This window comes from Hemitrygon akajei, chromosome 2, assembly GCF_048418815.1.
Source record: "Hemitrygon akajei chromosome 2, sHemAka1.3, whole genome shotgun sequence".
NCBI classification, from domain to species: domain Eukaryota; kingdom Metazoa; phylum Chordata; class Chondrichthyes; order Myliobatiformes; family Dasyatidae; genus Hemitrygon; species Hemitrygon akajei.
This window is the reverse complement of record NC_133125.1, coordinates 165,389,552-165,410,041: the sequence shown is the minus strand read 5'-3', so window position 1 is coordinate 165,410,041 and position 20,490 is coordinate 165,389,552. Positions and strand designations below refer to the sequence as shown.

Genomic DNA, 20,490 nt, shown 5'->3' with positions numbered 1-20,490 from the left:
CTCCACAGCCAATAGCGAGAGCGGGAGGGCGGGGTTGGCGTGAAATCCAGCCCCAGTTGGTGAAACGTGGGACATCACGCTGTTACACTGGCGGTCGTGATACGGGGGAAGAGTCCGGCAAACTGTGTGGTGACTCACCGCCGAGCCGGGAAGAAGTGAAAGGAGAGAAAAAATAACTGCCACTGATGCTCATGTCAATTCCAATCTTAAGAGGAATCGACATGACTCGCGTCCAAGGGCATTTTCTACATATAAATAGCCAGGGCTCTTGTATATAAAGATTTCATCTCGGGTAAGAAGAGAAAGAGCTAAACCGGTTTTAGCTGGTGTATGTGTGTTCCTTGGTAGCCTAAAAACTGTTCTCAAAACCCATCCACGAGAGTTCGTCGATCGGATTTTTTTTTTGTCTTTAGGGGTTTAGAGATTATTTCCCCGCTACATTTTCAGCTGGTCTGAAATTGGGGAGTCTTAAGGGTGTAACACAGAGACCGGTTGCTCTGCGTGAGATTTGGGCCGTTCACTTTCCATGGCGTTTCTCATGAAGAAAAAGAAGTTTAAGTTCCTGGTGACCCTGACCCTGGAAGAGCTCTCGGCCGTGCCGTTCGTTAATGGGATACTTTTCTGTAAGATTCGCCTCCTCCACGGTGGAACCTTCAGCGACCTATCCTCCAGGTAAGAGAGAGATTAAAAAAACTGCCCTTGTTATTTCTGCTCCTCAACTGGTGGAAAATGTCGATCCCTAACCGAAGATGTTGGAATAAGCGATCGTAGCGCCTGTCACGACTCTACAGTCGGTGTAGCAGAGGAAGGGGCAGATAACCTCCGCACGGTAAACTGGGGCGGCCCAGTGGCGCTGCGGGTTGAACTGCTGCCTCAGAGGCTCTGCGAGTCGGGTTCGAGTCTGATCTCAGTGCTTCTCTGTGTAGATGCAGAGTCATACGGCACAAAGACAGGCCATTCAGCCCGTTTTTGCTCCCCCCCCCCCCCCCGACGTAACTTGGGTTACTTGCAGGTGATTAGTGGGAAACGGGCTGGAGGAATTCAGCATCTCTGGAAATGAATAAGCTATCGACGTTTCGTGTCGAGACCCGAAAGCAAGGGGGAAGATGCTAGAATTAATGCAAGCAGGTTTTTTTTCCTCATTTAGGGGAAAGTGCTCTGTTCGATTGCAACATTTAAGAGCAGTTTGGATAAGTACATGGATGGGAGGACTATGGTCCAGGTGCGGGTCAACGGGCCTAGGCAGATAAATGGTTCAGTACAAGGCCTGTACCTGTGCTGTGATGCTTTGTGGCTTCACTGGGATTGTTATGTGAGCTGCCATTGATGGTTGATGGGCGGAACGTTGTAAGTAATACTCCTGGCAATGTGTTAATGACAAGACCGCCTGTCTGTTTTAGCGCATTGCAATACATGGGGATTGGGATCAAATTCCCGTCTTTGTTTGGGACACGTTTCCAAGGCAAGAGAAGCTGTATGGGATGGTACAAGTAAAGGAGGCTGGTGACTGAGAGGTTAAGTAGCGCTCCACACTCCTCCTCCACCCACAACCTCTCTTAAAACTTGGCCTTGAGATTGTCAATGAAAAACACCCTTCTTGTAAACATTATAAAAAGATCAAGGATTAACTTTATTGTCAGATACATTTACATGTACGTGTTAGGAACTTGCTGTGGTGTGTTGGCATGACATTCAACAAAAACAATATTTAACAATAACAAATTATATAAAAACAGAGTTAAAGTACAGATATGGAATAAAGTGTGCAGAAATACTTAAATGCTAGTCTGTATTTTACAATGCAAAGAGCATTATAAAAAGTTCTGATGAAGGTTCCTAGCCTGAAACACTGGCTGTTCTTTCATCTCCATGGATGCTGTCTGACCGACGTGTTCCTCCTGCAGTGTGTGTTGTGGGACTGGGTTACATTTTTGTATCAATGTGGTCTGGTAGCAGAATCAGATTCAGGTTTAATCTCACTGGCACATGTGAAATTTGTTGTTTTGCGGCAGCAGTACATTGCATACATAATTTTTAAAAATTATAAATTACAATTATATATGTATAGTAGTGCAAACAGAGGACAAAAGAAGTTGGATCGTGTCTCTAAGTTGGAGGGGGATTGATGCGTGGTCATGTCCGTGCTGGCCTCCACCAGAGCAATTTTAATTACAGACCCTCCACCCTGTCCTGGTAAACTTTGCTCTTTCTTTATCTACTACCTTCTTGAAGCTGCAGTGGGATCCGTTTCCACCACATCTCCAGGTAGCGAGTTCCAGATTCCAGCCACACTGTGTGATAAAGGTGTGTTTAACTGAAATAATCCTTCCATCCCTACAGTTGTTTGTCAGGCCGCCGGAGCCCCTCTGCACTATCGAGACTGCCTCGTGGCGCAGCGGCTCTCCGGTCCAGAGGCTCGGTTCATCCCGACCTCTGGCACGGTCTGCGTGTGGCCATGTGGCTTCCCCCGGGGGTGCTTTGGCTTCCTCACCCATTCCGAAGATATGCCGTGAGTGTGTTAATGGACATGATGTGTGTTAAGTCTCCCTAGTGTGTAGATGAGCGGTAGAATCTCGAGGTTGGGGGAGTTTGCTGGGAAAACGAAAACTGGAATAGTGTTGAATTAGTGTAAAGGTGGGTAACGGAGGGTCAGGATGGATTCAATGGGCTAAAGGGCCTCTTCCTATTCTGTATCACTTTATCATCCTAAATGGCATTGAGTTCAGAAACCTGTTTAATCTTCTCCAGTCCTTTTTTGTGTTGATTAACAACTACTCGGGGTGGTGATAGAGGCAGATACTTTGGATCCTTTTGGATAGGAACGTTGATGAAAGAAAATGAAGAGTTATGTGGGAGGCAAGTGTTAAGATCGATCTTGGATTAGGTTGAAAATGTGGGCACTACACCGTGTACCAAGGGGTCTGTACTGTGCTGTTCTGTGCTCCTGGCTGCACTTGAATGGGCTCCAAAGTCTCCCAGTCCACCTTCCCTGCTTTCGATTTAAGAATACTCAGAAGGTCAGTTTGCAGCAATGGAGAGAAGACAATGAGTTAATGTTTCAGATAAGGAATGCTCTCTGACCTCGTTATTCCGAAAGATTGAATGGTACAGGCCCTTTGGCCCATCTTGTGCTGAAATTATTAATGATTTATCTAGCCACACCACCACAGCAATCCTTGATATTGCTGATTTAACCCTGACTTAGTCACCGGACAATTAATAATAACCAATTAGCCTACCCACTACACCTTTGGACTGTGGGAGGGAAGTGGAGTACTCTGGGGGGCTTGGAGGAGGGTGACCCATGCATTCCATGGGGCGGACAGACAGAGACACAGAATGGTGTAGGAATGAAACTCCGAACTCTGGCATGCCCGGAGCTGTAATAGTGTCATGTTAACTGCTACGCTACCGTAACGTGATGCCTCATTACTCTCATCCTGTCTGGCTACACAATGTCTGTGTCCCTCCATTCACCCACGTTCATCACAATATCCGTGTCCCTCCATTCACCCACGTTCATCACAATGTCCGTGTCCCTCCATTCACCCACGTTCATCACAATGTCCGTGTCCCCCCATTCACCCACGTTCATCACAATGTCCATGTCCCTCCATTCACCCACGTTCATCACAATGTCCATGTCCCTCCATTCACCCATGTTCATGCACCTGCCTAAGACGCTCTTAACTGCCTCCACCAGCCCAAGCCGTGGATTCCAGGCACCCACCATCCTTGTGTGTAACAAAAAGATATCTCCTTTGAACATTGCCTCCTGCCTAATTCCCAGCATATTTTTAAAGATGAGCTTTATTTGTCACATGTACATTGAAACACGGAGTGAAATGCGTTACTTTGCATCAAGTCAAATTGTGAGGATTGTGCTGCGCAGCCTGTGAGCTTCACTATACTTCCATCACCAGCGTAACGTGCCCACAACTCACTAACCCTGCCCCATCTGTACCTCTTTGGAATGTGAGGAAACCTACGCTGTCAAAGTCAATGTACAGACTGCAACGGGAATCGAACCCCAATCTTACAGATGGCACAATACAACAGTGCCACAATGGCTACACTTCCGTGCTGTCCCCTGGATTTTCCTCCCGTTATTTCAGCATCTTTTTGATTCTGCTTAAAACCTACTGTGGGAAGAAAAACATATTCATACACCAGTACTGTATGGAAGCAGGCCATTGTGCCCATCCTGTCTGTACTGACCATCAACCTGCTCACTAATCATATTTTCTTCTCCCACCAATTTTTGTCACTCATCCACGCACAGGCAGTCAAGTCCATTCCAACCCATGAGTCCATGGCAGCTGTCACCACCCATTTACAATAACTCTGCTCTAATCCCATTTTATCTCCTATTCGGTCTCTGATTCTATCACTCAAAAAACGAGGGGTCATTTACCTCAGTCATCCACAGATCTTTGGGATTTGGGAGCACCCGGGGATGGGGGCTGGGGAGCGGGTGTTGGAAGCTCCTGCAGTCACAGTGGAAACATGCAAACTCCACGCTCGGACGGTGCCTGAGTTCAGGATCAAACCTGGGACGCTGGAGCAGTGAGGCAGTGGAGTAACTATCTGCTCCATTGGCCCATTCTTCATATTGAACAAATTTCCAAGAGGAGATGGTGTGTGGCTTTTGGAGGGGAACCTGCAGGGAGTGGTGCTAGAGTCACCAGTGTGAAAACTGTCCCTTTGGCTCAACTAATCCACCAAACGTGGCATACAGAACGCTCAGTCCCATTCCTAGCTGGACTAGTCCCATAAAGTCCCAATGCAGCAAGGAAACAGGACCTTCAACCCAACCCATCTTCCCTGCTTGTCCCTGTTGTTGCATTCATCTCTTAAGCTCTCCAAGCCCCTCCCCTCCACTTAACTATCCAAGTGTTGTAATTGTACCCGCCTCGACCACTTCCTCTGGCAGCTCATTTCAGATACTCATTACCCTCTGTGTAAAGTTGCCTCTCAAGTCTCCTTTAAATCTCTTCTCTCTTGTTTCTGTGCCCAGAAGTTGTAAACAACCCAGCTCTGGGGAAAGGACCATCCACCTTATCCTCATGATTTTTTAAACCTCTGTGAGGTCACCCTGTCATTCTCCTTCACTCTAAGAATAAAAGATCAGAGTGGCCAACCTCTCCCTGTAAGTCAAGCACCATCCTGTTACATCTGTTCTGCACTCTTAAATGTTTAACCACTTCTTCATTAGCAGGGTGACAAAACTCTACATGATGCACCAAGTGTGGCTTGTATAGCTGCAACATAATGTGTTCAGTGCCCTAAATGCCTTTTTCAACATCCTGTCCACCTGTGGTACCTTTCTCAATGAACTTGTATTCCCAAGTCCCTCTGTTCCACTACACTGCCCTACTTTTCATAGTATATGTCCTACTCTGGTTTGACTTCCCTAACCGTATAACCTCACACTTGCCTGTATTGAAATCCATTTGCTATTCCCACTTCCTCAACTGATCAAGATATTCGTGTAATATTACAATGAACATTCTTCACTATTAGCAACACCTAATTGTGGTCATCCGTAAACTTCCTGATCAAGCCTTGTGCAATCTCATCCAAATAACAGAAAACAAAGGACCCTGAGGCACACCAGTAGACACCGGGCACCAGTCTGAGAAACAAACTTAAACCGTCACCCTGTGCTCCGGGGAATAAAGACACAGAGTGGCCAGCCTGTCCTTCCAGGCACACTTTCAGTCCAGGTTGCATGCTCGCCAGCTTGACAATGTCTTTCCGATAACAGGGTGACCGGTACAGTACGCAGTCTTCCAAGTGTAGCCTCAAGGGCGGTTGGGAATGAGAAATAAATCTTGGCCTTGGGCGTAGTGCCTTAAAAAGATTAGAATTATTAGTCACACGTACATCGAAATATACAATACGAAGGTGTCGTCTGTGTCAAGTCAAATCAGTGAGGATTGTGCTGGGCAGCCTGCAAGAGTCGCCAAGCTTCTGGTGCCAACGTAAAATGCCCAAAACTCACTAACCCCGAATGTGTGCTGTACTTCTTCAGATTGTGGGAGGAAACCAGAGCACTCCAGGGAAACCCACACAGTCGTGGGGAGAACGTACAAAAACTCCTTATGGACAGCATTGGGAATTGAGCCCTGATCTTAGTAAAGTGTTACGCTGACCGCTACATTACAGTGTTGCCCACAACCCCATAGATTGTATGGAATGAGACAGTGGCCAGACTTCGTTATTTGTTGTTGATGGCCCAAAGAGTTTGGATATATAAAGGAAATGTATGGATGCCCGAGCAACAGACACAAAATGCTGGCGAGTCAGGCAGCGCCTGTGGAGGAGGATAAGCAGTTGATGGTTTGGGCCATGGTCCTAGATTTCCAGCACCTGCAGAAGAAAGGTCTCAGCCCAAAATGTCAACAATTTACTCCCTTCCTGAGATGCTGCCTGAGTTCCTGCAGCACTTTGTGTGTGTGTTGCTCACGCTTACACAATCTCTTGTGTGTATAAAAATGTCTGACAATCCTGCTCTTCGAATGCCTACATTCAAATTTCTGTATACTGCTGAAGAAAACAACGTTACTCTGGACCAAGGTACACAACACATTACACACAATATAACTCACACACAACACATAAAGTAATATTACCACAAATAATAAAATATTTTCCAGAAGATTGACCTTTAGCATAAGGAGCATTTACAACACAAGTTTCAAAAGTAAACAGTATAAAACTACTGGTGCTTCATACAAGGCTGGTGGCAGGGGTTCTACAGTCTCACAGCCTGGGGTAGAAGCTATTTTCCATCCTAACAGATGCAGGAAATCAGAATCGGCATGTGTGGTGAATTTTGTTGCCTTGGCGGCAGCAGTGCATATCAATCCATAATAATAGAACAAACCAGAGCAGCACTCCTCGTAATCTGGAGCAGCACACACAAAAATTGCTGGAAGAACTGAGCAGGTCAGGCAGCATCTATGGAAGTGAATAAACAGCTGACATTCCGGGCAAAGACCCTCCTTGTCCTAAAGCTATGGTACCTCCTGCCTGATGGGAGGGGGTCAAAGAGATTGCAGGCTGGAAGGGAGGTATCCTTGGTGCCTCACAGAGGGGGTGTTGTGTAGAATTTTGATAGGGTTAAAAGGAAGCAGTTAAATTTATTGACCTTTTTATAGACGTAATAAAAATCTGCCATTCAAAGAGGCCCTTTCTGGAGTAGGTTCAAAGTCTTGCGTACCACACCCTGTGTTGTTATCTCTTGTGCGTGAGCTCAGATACAATAACCGGAGAGACTTTGCCCTCTCACCACTCTTGCCTCCCCTACACTGGTGTCAAGCCTTGCTGAAGGTACACAAGTCGGCAATGTTAGTTGCTCCCTCTGGAGACTGTCACTCTGTACGGACTTTAGCCAGTGTGTGGCCCATTAGGGTCAGAGGGCCGTCTCAAACTGGATTCTCGCCAACTCCCTGTGTATGTGTGTGCCATCGAGCCATTTGGCATGATAACAAGCCCTTTAGCTCAACTGAGTAACAGGAAAAGGTTGATGGGTTTGGACTTTACTCCCAGGAACATAGGAGATTTGATAGGCCTGATTGAGGGGAAAAGCAAGAAGTCTTTTTCTGCTGAGGTTGGGTGAGACTAGAGCTAGAGGTCATGGATTAAGGAAGGAATATGAAATATTTAAGGGAAACCTGCGAAAGGACAACTTCACTCAGAGGGAGGACTGAGCTGCCAGTGGAAGTGTTGGACGCAGGCTCTGTTGCAACATTTAAAAGATGTTTGGGTGGATACATGGGTAAGAGTGGATGTGGTCGATGGATCTGGGTTGGCACGGACCAGAAGGGGCAAAGAGCCTGACCCTCTGCTGTAGTACTCTATGACTAGAACTGGTCCATGCCAATCCAGCTGCCCATGGTTACTCATATCTCTCTAAACCTTGCCCATCCAGCTCTCCATCCAAATGCCTTTTAGAGGGAAATGGACAGTCAGCTGTATCCAGATGAAGGCCCGTGTGTGTGGAGGGATTAATTTTTATTATTCATTCCAATTGAGATGCCAACCTGAGCTAGTGTGGCCCGTGTCCCTAGGCCTTTTCCTGTCCGTGTACATTTCCAAGTGCCTTTCAATGTACCTGCCTCAATCATATCGGGTGGCAGCTCATCCTCTTTGCTGACCGCTCTCTGGGTTCCTATTACAGCTCTGCACTCTTCCCTCACACTTAGGGCCTCCAGTGTTTTATTCGCCAGTCTTGTGGAAAGACCGTGCACATTCACCGTCTATGCCCCTCAATGACGACCAGTTTGTGCTCTCTGGGGAAAATGACAAAATGTTTATTCAATGGGTTAAAGTTCCCTGCTGATTTAAAAACTTTGAAATGCAGATAAAGGAGTTATCTAATCCGACTGGGTACCAGATGGGGAGAGGACAGTGTGAGATCTGTTCCCTCACCCAGGTCTCAGAGGGGGAGAGGACCAATGTTCTCTCTAATTTATAATGACTGGTGTGCCCAAAAATCTTTTTGTGCTGTGCAAATTTTGGCCCAGTGCCAAGAATGTGTGCGCACTGAATAATTCTTTCAATAAAAAAATACAAATAAGCCAGTTCTAAAATCTTCAGGGAAATCGTCACAAGCTCCATGTTGTCAACACCATCTGCATCAGAAGCTGGAAAAGGGAATGTGATTGTGTGTGATCACAGAATATACTTAACATGCTAGGTGGAGGGTGACAACCTTTAGTGCGCAGTTTAAATCCCTTTGTGCGTCAGTAGCGAAAGATGTGTGCGTGCTCACCGTAGAGGGAGCATTGGAGAGGACCGGGTGGGACAGTGGCCCCAGATGGGGAGAGGACAGAGTGTAAACCTGCTTCATTCTGGCCAAGCTGCTATTAAGCAGAGACACTTCATTGCTTCAGTTACTGGGACCATCCTGCACGTGGTGAAGAAATAAATGTGGCAGTGAGGAGTCCAGGTAAAAAAGCACCTCGGCCCAGAACATCAACTGTCCATTTCCCTGCAAAGTTCAAATTTATCATCAATGTGTGTGTATGTCACCCTCTGCCAGCCAGCTAGAGATTCGACTTCTTTCGGGCATTTACAGGAAAATATGAAAAGCAGTAGAATTTATGAGCAACTGCATAAACGCAGTGTGCAAGAGAAGGCAGACTGCAAATACAAATCTAACAAACCCAAGAGATTCTGTAGATGCTGGGAAATCCAGAACAACACGCACACAGAATGCTGGAGAGACTCATCAGGTCAGGCAGCACTGATGGAAATGAATAAACGGGCATTGTTTTGGGCCAAGACCCTCCTTCAGGATTTGGAAAGGAAGGGGCGAGAGGCCAGAATAAGAAGGTGAATGGAGAAGGTCAGGCCAGCAGGTGATTGGTGAGACCAGGTAAGGCGGGTGGGTGAGGATGAGGTGAGCAGTTGGGAGGGGATAGGTGGAGGAGGAAAAGGGATGAAGGAGGAAGAATCTGATAGGACAGGAGAGTGGACAATGGTGAAAAGGGAACGAGGAGGGAAACCAGAGGCAGGTGATGAGAAGCGATGGAGTGAGAGGAGAGCTAAAATGGCAAATGGAAGGGGCAGGGGTAGAAAAAACAGAATACAGAGAGTATGAGTTGTAAAAAGGCCTTGAAAGTGAGCCTGTAGGTTGTGAAATCAGTCCGGAGTGGTGGCGATTGAAGTTATCCACACTGGTTCAGGAGCAGCCTGATGGTTGTAGGTAATAACTGGTCCTGAATCCAGTGATGGTAGATGCTGCCTGGCCTGCTGAGTTCCTTAAGTCATTTGTGGGTGTTGAGGCGGGGAGTGAGGCTAATTGGCTGGGTTGACAAACACTGAGCTCATAGGAGAGGGATTGGAGGGTTGGTTTGAGATCACGAGGCAGTGTGTTGCTGTTAATTCCAGGCGATTAAGCTGCTTTGCCTGGGTTTTAATCCTCTCTCTCCTTGGCTTGCATTCTGTCTCCTGGCTAGGCCCGGTTGCTATTGGTTACCAGTTCCAATTCCCACTCTGTCCTTTGACTCCCCTGACCCTGGTGGTTAATGCTGCTTATTCAAGACAGTGTAAACTGAAATAGAGTGGGACTATGGGAATTCCCCCCGGAGAAACAGCAAAATTATTGGGGAAGTACAAGGGGTTCTGCCATCCTGTAGGTGTCACCCCGGGGCAGGTGCAACCAGGCAACCCACTGGCTGCCCAGAATGAGGAATTAAAAGTGAGGTTGTGATATTTTTGCATCTCTGACTGTATTTCACAGTGAACAAAGTAGCTCTTGTTTAAGTGGAGGCATTGTTCTTGTTCCTTGTTGTAAGGGAGTGATCTCCCAGCTGAGCCGATTAATGGGTTGGTGTTACATAGAGGGACGGAAAAAACTGAATTGCTGGAGGAACTCAGCTGCTCGGGCAGCTTCTGTGGTGGGGGCACGGGGCGGGGGGAATGGACACGATGTTAATTTGGGTCAAGACCCTTCATTTGGACTGAAAGAGGGAGGTGGATAAAGTCAATATTAAGAGGTGGGGAGGGGAGGGATGGAGGAAGAGTTGGGAGGTGATGTGTGGATCTAAGTTGAGGAGTGGTGATAGGCAGATAAGGGAGGGGGAATAGCAGCGGAGGCTGGGATGTGGCTGGTAGAGGGCTGTGGATGAGGGAATCTCATTGAGGGTGGAACATGGAAAGGAGGAGGAAGGGGGTTGCAGGCAAGATGTGGTAGGAAGACTGCGGGAGAAGGCAGTGAGGAGGAGGGTGAGGGGGAAGGTGAGACGGTGGGGTGGAGATGACGGTAAAAGTGGAGGGAGGGAGGAGTGTAGTGAAAGTTGTGGAGGCATAGGGGAAAGTTGGAGGTAGGGGAAGGAGGGACGGTGGGGTCGGACTTCCCATTCTGTCCAATTGGGTAGGGAGGAACTCAATAGGAGGAACGTGTGGGTGGTGGGCAGACGGAGTGGGAGGGGAAGGAGGGTAAGAAATGAGATGAAGGTGGACTCGAGTGGGTGTAGGGTGATCTTGAGGAAAGAGAAAAGGAGGGGGGGGCAGGTTACCAGAAGTTGGCAATGTCAATGCTCGCCCTATTGGATTGTGGAATATGAGGCACTGTCTCTCTGGTTTTTGGTGGCTCTTGGCAGTGGGAGAGTCCGAGGACAGACAGGTCATGTGGGAATGGGGAGAGGAATTACAATGGCCGAGATGTGGAGCTGTGGCTTGTTCTGTGCTTGGTCTCACTGATGTAGACGAGGACACATCAGGAGCTCCGGATGTATCTGTTGCTGATCATCTCTTGTTTCTCCTTCTCCCTGCAACTTTCCCTCCTCCTCCCCTTTCCTCCTGTCCTGCCCTTTTCCCTCACCCTTCCCTCTCACCCATCCCTAGGGAAGAGGTGCACCAGAACTGTGTCCGGTGGGGGAAGGAATCCCGCTTCATGTGCAAGATGACCGCCAGCCCGGTGACAGGGGTGCTGGAGCCCAGTATCTGCCGCCTTTCTATCCGCAAGGTCAGTACCCCCCTCAACGCGAGGGACAGCAGTTGGTGCCGGGCACTCGGCCCCTCCGTGCTGCTGCTGATCGTCGAGAACAAGCTTCTACCTCACTGCCATTTTCACACTTTTGTCTTTGAAGATCTCCGGCCTTTCGGCCTACTGAATCCATGCTGTCCAGCGAGCAACCTTTTATACTAGTTCCACACCAGTCCAATCCTGTGATGTTGTCGGTGTGGAGTTTGCACTTTCTCCTTCTGACCCTGTGTGCTTCTGTTCCCTCTCATATTCCAGAGAGATGCGAGTTGGTGGGCTAATTTGCCACTGTAATTTGCCCTCTGGAATGGTGGAGTGGAGATACATCTTTACCAAAGGACGTGTAGGGCGCTCCTTCCCTCTGCTAGCCTGCAGGTCACCCTTGTAGTACCTGCTTAGCCTCCCCCTCCCCCAGATCAGGGTCATCTGAAGCCAATGGAGCAGGTGGTGCCTGTCACAAATCCTGGTTCTGCGACCACTGACTCCAGGCAGACAATCGCTGGAGTATTGATAATGACTGGGGTCACCCGTCATTACACTGCCCAGAAGAAGGCAATGGCAAACCACTTCTGTAGAACAATTTGCCAAGAACAGTCATGGTCGTGAGCCCACAATCACCCACGTCAAGCGACACGGCACACAATGATGATGAAGTTGCCCTCGGTGGGTGAGAGGTAGAATCTGTGGGGAGTAGATGGAAGTCTGGTGAAGATAGGTTACAATTTCGTTGAGGGAATTGGATTACTCTATAAGCTTTCATCTACTTAATGGGCCAGAAGTAGCACCCTTCTGTTGTAATGGATATTCCCTGTCTCGTGTCTGGGGGGTGTTTTTGCCAAGCTCAGCTTTCTAACACAGCAGCTGACTCTTCCAGATGTCAAAGAGTTGTGTTTAAGTAAGTTAAACTTCCAACCGATATTCCTTGCTCAGCCCCTTGTATACAAGTGAACAGTATTCTTCGTTGGCCCATTATTTAATTAAGAAAGAACACTGAGGTCCACAGAATATTCACCTAATGTAAAATATCATGTGCATTATTAGGAATGGTCTAGAAGCATCAAGAAGAATGACAGAAAGATGGGGTGAATATAAATCAATTCCTCTGCCTTCTATGTCTGTGACAAGCGACTTGTTTGTCTGCAACTCATTAGTATATCGTTTTAGCTTATAGGAATTGTACCTGTGGTTTGGAAATCCTTTGTGTTTTAAGTATCGTGTGTAATTTGGGAATCAAAATCTGGTTTAATGTCACTGGCATGTGTTGTGAAATTTGTTAACTTAGAGGCAGCAGTTCAATGCAATACAGGATAAAATAAATCAATTACAGTAAGTGTGTGTATATATAGGAAGGGTCCTGCTGAAGGGTCTCGGCCCAAAAAGTCGACTGGACTCTTTTCTATAGCTGCTGCCCGGCCTGCCGAGTTCCTCCAGCATTTTGTGTGTGTTGCTGGGATTTTCAGCATCTGTAGATTTTCTCTTGTTTGTGCCTGGGTTGGTTTGCCTAAAGTCTCGCATGACTGCTTCGTTTACCAGTAGTTGACGCTTGGGGCCACTGGTTCCTTTACCAATTCCCCCTTGAGCAGGGCTCAGGAATTTACACACATGTTCCTTCGGCTTGGTGGCTGTGATGCCGGACAGGAGCTTCCACGCTGCTGCCAGACAGGGTATAGGCTGATAGTTTAATGTTGTTTCTCCTTTGCGAGGATCCTTCACTAAGAGTACTGTCCTTCCTTGAGTTAGCCAGTCAAGGTGAGAGCCTGCTTCAAGCAACTGGCTCATTTGAGCTACCAGCCGTGTATGTAATGCATATTATGTATGTGTATGTTAGTTTGTTCAGCCAATATGATCATGTCAGGCCCTGGTGATGTCCAGTTCTGCATATTTGCTACCCGTTGTGCCTTCTACAGTCAGAGTTCTGAATGGTTCATGAAACCATCAACACTATTTTGCTATTCCTATTTTTCACTGTTGATTCATATCTTGCGCTGTACAGCAATGAATTTCACAACATGTATTCTGACAGGATGAGCTGGCATTGGGGAGGGTCCGGAAGAGGTTGATGAGAACGATCTATGAATGAAAGGGTTAACGTATAAGGATTGTTTGTGCTCGCTGGAAGTTAGAATGAGTGGGAGGATCTCACTGAAGCCCGTCGAATATGGAGAGGCCTGGATAGAGTGGATGTGGAAGGGATGTTTCAGTACGGGGGGAGTCGAGGACCAGAGGGCGCAGCCTCAGAATAGAACAGGGTTTCCCAACCTGGCGTTTCCCCTTGCTTATTGGTCCATGGCATAAAAAAGGTTGGGAAACCCTCAAATAGAAGGGTGCCCCTTTGGTACAGATCTGAGGAGGAATTTCTTTAGCCAAATCATGCTGAATCTGTGGAATTCATTCTTGTGGAGGCCAAGTCATTGGGTACATTTATAGTGGTAGTTGATTGGTTCTTGATTAGTCAGGATGTCAAAGGTCCCGGGGAGAAGGCAGGAGAATGGCGTTGAGAGGGGAAATAGAACAGCCATGATCAAAGGGCAGAGTAGACTCGATGGGCCGAATGGTGCTGTACTGCTCCTGTGTCGTGTGGTCTTGAATAGATCTGGTTTTGATTCCATCTGTTGTCTGATTCAGAGCCGCTGGTGCTGTTGAGCCAGTGTCTTACTAACTGATGTGTCGAGCCTGTGCTGTCCCTGATCCAGGAGTTTAAGGAACATGGGTATTCCTGGTTCTTTGGGGCACTGTGTTGTGCCGACCTTTTAACCTTATCTAAGATCCCTCCTACATAGCCCTACAAATTCCTTTCATCCTCAATCCTGAATAAGAGACTCCTAAATACCTCTAATGTATCTGCCCCTATCACCACTCCTGGCAGGGTGTAGCACCTAGTCGCCACTCTCTGTGTAAAATAAAACCAACCAAACAGCCTGCCTCTGACATACACAGTGTGCTCTCCTTCAGACACCTTAAGATTATTTCCCACCCCCTGCTCCGTATTAGCCATTTCTGCCCTGGGGAAAGAAGTTTGCTGTGAGATGGTGTGGAGCAGATCTGACTCAGGGACAGCTTCTGTTCCATGGTTATCGGACTCCTGAACGGACCTCTCATCGAACAAAGATGGACTCCCGATCTCCCAGTCCACCTCGTCGTGGCCTTGCCCTTTATTTGTCTGCTTGCGCTGCACTTTCTCCATAACTGCAACACTTTGTTCTGTTTCTACGATGGCCTTGCTCGGAACGAACTGTACGGATGGTGCACAAGCAAGGCTTTCAGTGTATCTCAGTACGTGTGACAGTGTTAAACCAGTTACACTCTATGTCTAACAGTGGTTCCTCTGTCTCCACAGGAGCTTAAAGGAGGAAAAGCCTTCATTAAGGTAAGAGCCTGCTGGCGGTGGAGGGAAGCTTCTGCTTTTAAAAGAGAATGGCTTCATTTGCTCCGTTAATATCGAAACATGCAGTGAACCATGTCGTTGGCGTCGAATCCAGTCGGCTGGGGGGTGGGGCAGCCCGTGAGTGTTGCCAGCGTAGTTTGCCACAACTCACTAACCCTCACCTGTAGGCCGTTGGAACGTGGGAGGAAACCAGAGCACCCGGGGAGATCCTACAGACTCCGGAATTGACAGGAACGGAACCCCAGTCTCACTGTTTGCTGCTGTAAAATGTGTGCTAACCGCTACGCTAGCGTGCCGTCTGTTTGAGCCTTCTGGCTTGTTGGGACCTAGGTGGACCGTGTCAGAGAGAGGGGCTGTGTTGTTCTCAGGCTCCCAGGCCCCGTGACTCCAAATGATGTCCGAGTCCCTGGTAGATCAGGGAGAAGATCCCAACATGAGCAGAGCCTGGGATACTCTCGGGGGCCACTTCCAGATTGATTCGGATTCAGATCATTTTCTTGTCACGTACACCCGGGTGCAATGGATTTCCTTGTTCACGTGAAGCTCACGGAGGAGACGTGGTAACAATAATTGCAGCAAAAAGCGCAGAACTGCAGAACGGTGCAAAGGAGACACGAGACTGCCGATGCTGGGATCTGTGTCAACAGGCCATCTGCTGGGGGAGCTCGGAGCACCTGTGGGAGGGAAAGGAATTATTAACCTTTCAGGCAGGGTTTCGACCTGAAGCATCGGCAATTCCTTTCCTCCTGCAGACACTGCTCGATCCTCCGAGTTCCTCCCACAGGATGCCAGAATGGTGTGGAGGTTGGACTGCGGTCTGAAGTAGTGCAGAGTGCTGAAGTTCATGAAGAGTCTCGGTCCGAAAGGTCGACTCTTTATTCTGCTCCGTATATGCTGTCCAAGTTGCTGCATTCCTCCAGCACTTTGTATGGTTTGCTTATGATTTTCAGCGTCTTCAAAACCTCCCGTGTTTTGTGATCTCCCTTGTTAATCGTACTTTTCCACCTATCACCTCCCAGCTTCCTCCTTCACCCTCCTCCCCCTCCTATCACCTCCCTCACCTTCCTCACCCCACCTACCTACCAGCTTCCCCTTCACCCTCCTCCTCCTCCCACCTTCCTCCCTCCATACAGGTGATTGTGCACGTCACAATGAACCTGACTTTGACCGAGCTCCATTGCAACTTTTTTTGTGCTTTTTGCTGTATTTGTTGTGTTTCTAAACACGGTGTACACTGTTGATCCTGTGAGTTTCAAGTGAGCAGGGAATTACGTTGGTATTTGGTGTAGATGGAAATAACGTCAAGTCCATGAGGCAGAGGAGGAGAATCAAGCCACTCGATTCCTCCCCACCCCAGTCTCCTGCCTTCTCCCCACTAACCTTTGACAGCCTCACCAATCAAAAACCTCTCAGCCTCCACGTTAAATATACCCTAACCTTGCCCTCTACAACCGTCCGTGGCAATTCACTGACCCTCTGGTTAAAGAGATTCCTCCTCATCTCTGTTCTAAAGGGACATCCTTGAGTGTGCCCATCTGGTCCTAGACTTCCTCACTATTGGAAACATCATCTCCACATCCACTTTATCCAGGCCTTCCAATATTCAATAGGTTTCAATGAGATACCCCACCATTCTGGAAAAACTCCAGCGAGTACAGGCCCTGAGCCATCAAATACTCCTCGTACATTAAACCTTTCATCTCCTGTATCGTTCCTGTGAACCTCCTCCAGAGCCCCTCCAATGCCAGCACGTCCTTTCTTAGGTATGGGCTAAAGCTTCTCACAGTGTTCCAAATGCGTTCTGGCTGATGTTCCATAAAGCCCCTACTAATGAACGAGTTAACCGAGGGCCCCGCAGTGGGCCCTTGCCCTTTCTGTGCTGTTGTATTCTGGAGTGCAGTTTCAAACCTGTAAATCGGGGAGAGTGCAGCCCACTGGGCTCTGGGGGTGGGACTGGGTGAGGAGGGAGGGCCCTCGTTGTTCAGGGAATGGGTCATCTCAGGGCCATGTGTCGGCCCAGATTTCGGCTGGTCGTGCCCCTATTCCTAACCTCCCTCTTGTTCCTCTCCCCCTCCCCTCCTGTAGCTGGGCTTCGTAGACCTGAACCTGGCCGAGTTTGCCGGTGCCGGCTCCACTGCTCGCTGCTGCCTCCTGGAGGGCTACGACACCAAGAACACGCGGCAGGACAACTCCATCCTCAAGGTAAATGGGATAATCACCGGGATGGGGCACGTCTGGAAGAGGGAACCCCTTTCCCCGAGGATGAGTGTGGTTGGGATTAATGTTGAGAGCTTGTGGTGGAGTCGAGAGAGAATGCAGGAGGATCTCGAGTGGATTGTATTTGTCAGGCAGGGCTCCCTTTATTCAGAGCACAGAGATCTAAAGCAACACACACACAAAGGTCTGGAGGAGCTCAACAGGTCAGGCAGCATCTGCGGATTCAGATTTATCACGTGTGCATTGAAACATACAGCGAAATGCGTCATTTGTGTTAACGACAAACACAGCCCAGCGATGTGCTGGGGGCAGCCTGCGAGTGTCATCACACATTCAGCACCAGTGTCGCGTGCCCGCAGTGTTCAGCGGAACAACACCGGGGGAAAGAACAAAACGAAATAAGACAACGGAAGAACGATGCACGCACACACGCATACAAGCGTGCGCGCGCGTACACACACACACACACACACACTCCTCTCCATAGATGCTGCCTGACCTGCTGAGTTCTTCTCAGATTTTGTTTGCGTTGTTCCATTTGTTTGGCCTCCGCAGAATTTTCTGCATATTAAGGTGGAATTTAAAAAAAAAATACCTGTAAGTTGGAATTTTCACCTTGAGGCAGAGACTGTCGGAACCTGACGTTCCCAGGTCACAGGTAGCAGGGGCCCTGGAGGGCGAGTGAAATCCAAAGTCGAAGTGGAGTTTATTGTCATCTGCACAGGTACAAATATGTACAGGTGCAATGACAAACTTACCTTCAGCAGCATCACAGGCTCTCAGCATCGGAGACACGATCGCATTAAAAATCAATGTAAATTATATAAGAACAAACACAAATAGAACAACAAAAAGACAGTTTGTTGCAGTGCAAGGTGGTCGTGGTGTTGCTACACTGAGACAGTGATTAGGGTAGTGCAGGTTGGTTCAGGACATTTACAGAGACAGGTGCGGAAAAAGGCCTGAAGGATCACTGGGGACCTGAGTCAGCCCAACCACAAACTGTTCCAGCAGCTACCATCCGGGAAATGGTACCGCAGCATAAAAGCCAGGACCAACAGGCTCTGGGACAGTTTCTTCCACCAGGCCATCAGACTGATTAACTCATGCTGATCTGAGTGTACTCTGTATTACATTGACTGTTGTATTTATTATAAATTACTATGATTGCACATTTAGGCAGAGACATAAAGATTTTTATTGCTCATGTATGTGAAGGATGTAAGAAATAAAGTCAGTTCAATTCAGGAACCACTTGTTTGAAGGGTAGTGTCTGTTCTTGAATTGGGTGGAATGGGATTCGGCATTCTTTACCTCCTGCCCGCTGGCAGCTGCAAGAAGATGGTGGGGGTCTTTGATGTCATGGTTGCCTTCTTTAGACAGCACCTCCTGTAGAAGGTGGGGAGAGATGTACCTGTGATGTACTGGGCAGAGTCCACTGCTCAATGAAGCTTCTTGGGTTCCTGTACGTATAAATCGCCGCAGCAAACTATATGTAACTAGGCAGGATACACTATCATTATAAATTTCCTTGTATAAAAATGAGTTATATATTGTGTATCCCACCTTTGTCTCCTGTGAGATGCTGCAATTGCCTCAGAAAGAGGAAAACAATGTTAAAAAAAACAGATTTGGATGAGATCAAAACTCTACGTTGTCCCAACAAAAACTGTCGGTGTTAAGTGAGGTTACGTTAATTGACCCTTGTTGCTGTAACCCTTTGGTTTCAACTTGTGGTGCTTTGGAGCCATCATTGATGTTATCCAGGCTGTAAGATGGGAAAGGAGGTGATTCACTGTCCAAGGGTGAGAGGCTGCCACATGAGGAATACATAAACACCTATACTGTATTTGTGAAATTTTCTTTCGTCTTGGTTACATGTGAAATTTCTGATGAAAGGTTCTTGTTTCTGTTCCCCCCTCCCCACCATCGTCTTTCCCTGTCTGTATCTTTGGCATTTTTTTGTTGAACTACAATAGTGTTCCACTTGCTGATCTCCTCTTGGCCTTGTTTCTTAGCTCATTTTGCCTGCTCTTCTCTGCCTCTCGCAGGTCTCCATCAGTATGCAGTTGTTGTTGGGGGATCCATGCTTTAAAACGTGAGTACTGACCCTGTTCTGACGTTTGTGTGGTGGTCTCTCTCTCTCTCTTATTCGTTTGCCGCAGACTTCAGCTCTTGGTTTTGTTGCATTTCTGTGAATAGTGGAGGAAGCCTTTCAGTCCATTGAGTCTGTCCTGACACTCAGAACAATCCCATCTCTCCCCCCCCCCCCCAGTGGGGTTTAAGGAAACGGCTCACCCCTACTCTCTCAAAGGATGGGGGCAAAATCCTGACCTGACAGCTTGCAAAAACAAATAAAGCTGAGCCCACATTTGCCACTTCCCACCCTGCCCAGTTTTCCAGGGCAACTAGTAGAGGCCATTCAGCCCACTGACCCTCTCCCAGCATGGAATAACTTCCTGTCCTGACAAGGCTTCCTGACTTTTACCACCACTCAACGATGCCTGTGTGGAGTTTGCACGTTCTCTGCAGATGCTCCGGATTCCTCCCACGTCCCAACTATGTACAGGCTGGTAAGTTACTTGACGACTGTGATTTAACCCACACTGTAGGTTAACAGGAAAAAGAGAACCGATAGGGAGTCGGAGACGAAGAGATCACTGGACCCGGGAGCAACACACAAATTGTTGGCAAAACTGGGTCACAAGCACGAGCTATGCTGCAAATCCAGAGTAAAACACACAAAATGCCGAAGGAATCAGGCAGCATTTATGGAGAGGAATAAAGAGTTGACTTTTGGAGTCTGGACCTGTAATGTTTCTGCCCGAAACAATGACTCTGCATTCCTCTCCATTGATGACTCCAAAGCCCCCAGCCTCTGGCCACAGTTCTTGCTCTGCTGAGTGAGCTGTGTCTGTCAATGGTGAGGTGGCCCACGTCAATCCAGGGTGACAGGGTGAGCGACAGCGCCACCCACTGTCAGTGTCTGGAATGACACCCAGACCTCGGTCAGCTGTAAGGTTGTTCACACCCGAGTTTATTGTCAAATGCACAAGTGCGTGTCTGCACAGGTGCAAAGCATCAGATACACAGTATGCACAAAAAAAAAGTAACATATAAAGTGTAAATGAAACATGGAACAGAATAAAAATCTTCATTTATAAGTCTGTAAGCCATAGGAGCAGAATTAAGCCATTCGGAGATTATAGTGCAAAGTGGTCATAGTGTTTCTGTATTGAGGGAGTGATTAGGCTTGTGTAGGTTAGTTCAAGAGCTGGACAGTTGGAGCTGTGCTTGATCCCGGTGGTGGGGGGCTCCGGGCCTCTGTATGATGGTAGCTGCGAGAAGGTGCCATGGCTGGGATGCTGGGGGATCTTTGATGGATGTTGTC

The 20,490-nt window shown here is 48.0% G+C and overlaps 1 protein-coding gene across 2 annotated transcripts in view; it reads left to right on the top strand.

The window, feature by feature from the left end:
* The first annotated feature begins 67 nt into the window (after positions 1-67).
* The window catches only part of LOC140718044 (early estrogen-induced gene 1 protein-like), a 33,213-nt gene continuing 12,790 nt past the window's right edge, over positions 68-20,490 (top strand). Inside the window, exons 1-5 of one of the 2 annotated variants that reach the window (XM_073031619.1) lie at positions 68-672; positions 11,364-11,479; positions 14,835-14,864; positions 16,968-17,084; positions 19,151-19,197. In XM_073031619.1, the coding sequence (XP_072887720.1) occupies positions 609-672; positions 11,364-11,479; positions 14,835-14,864; positions 16,968-17,084; positions 19,151-19,197 (374 nt within the window). In that variant the 5' untranslated portion in view covers positions 68-608. Of the gene's footprint in view, positions 673-11,358; positions 11,480-14,834; positions 14,865-16,967; positions 17,085-19,150; positions 19,198-20,490 lie in introns of both variants that reach the window. The other variant, XM_073031618.1, reaches the window with a different exon arrangement.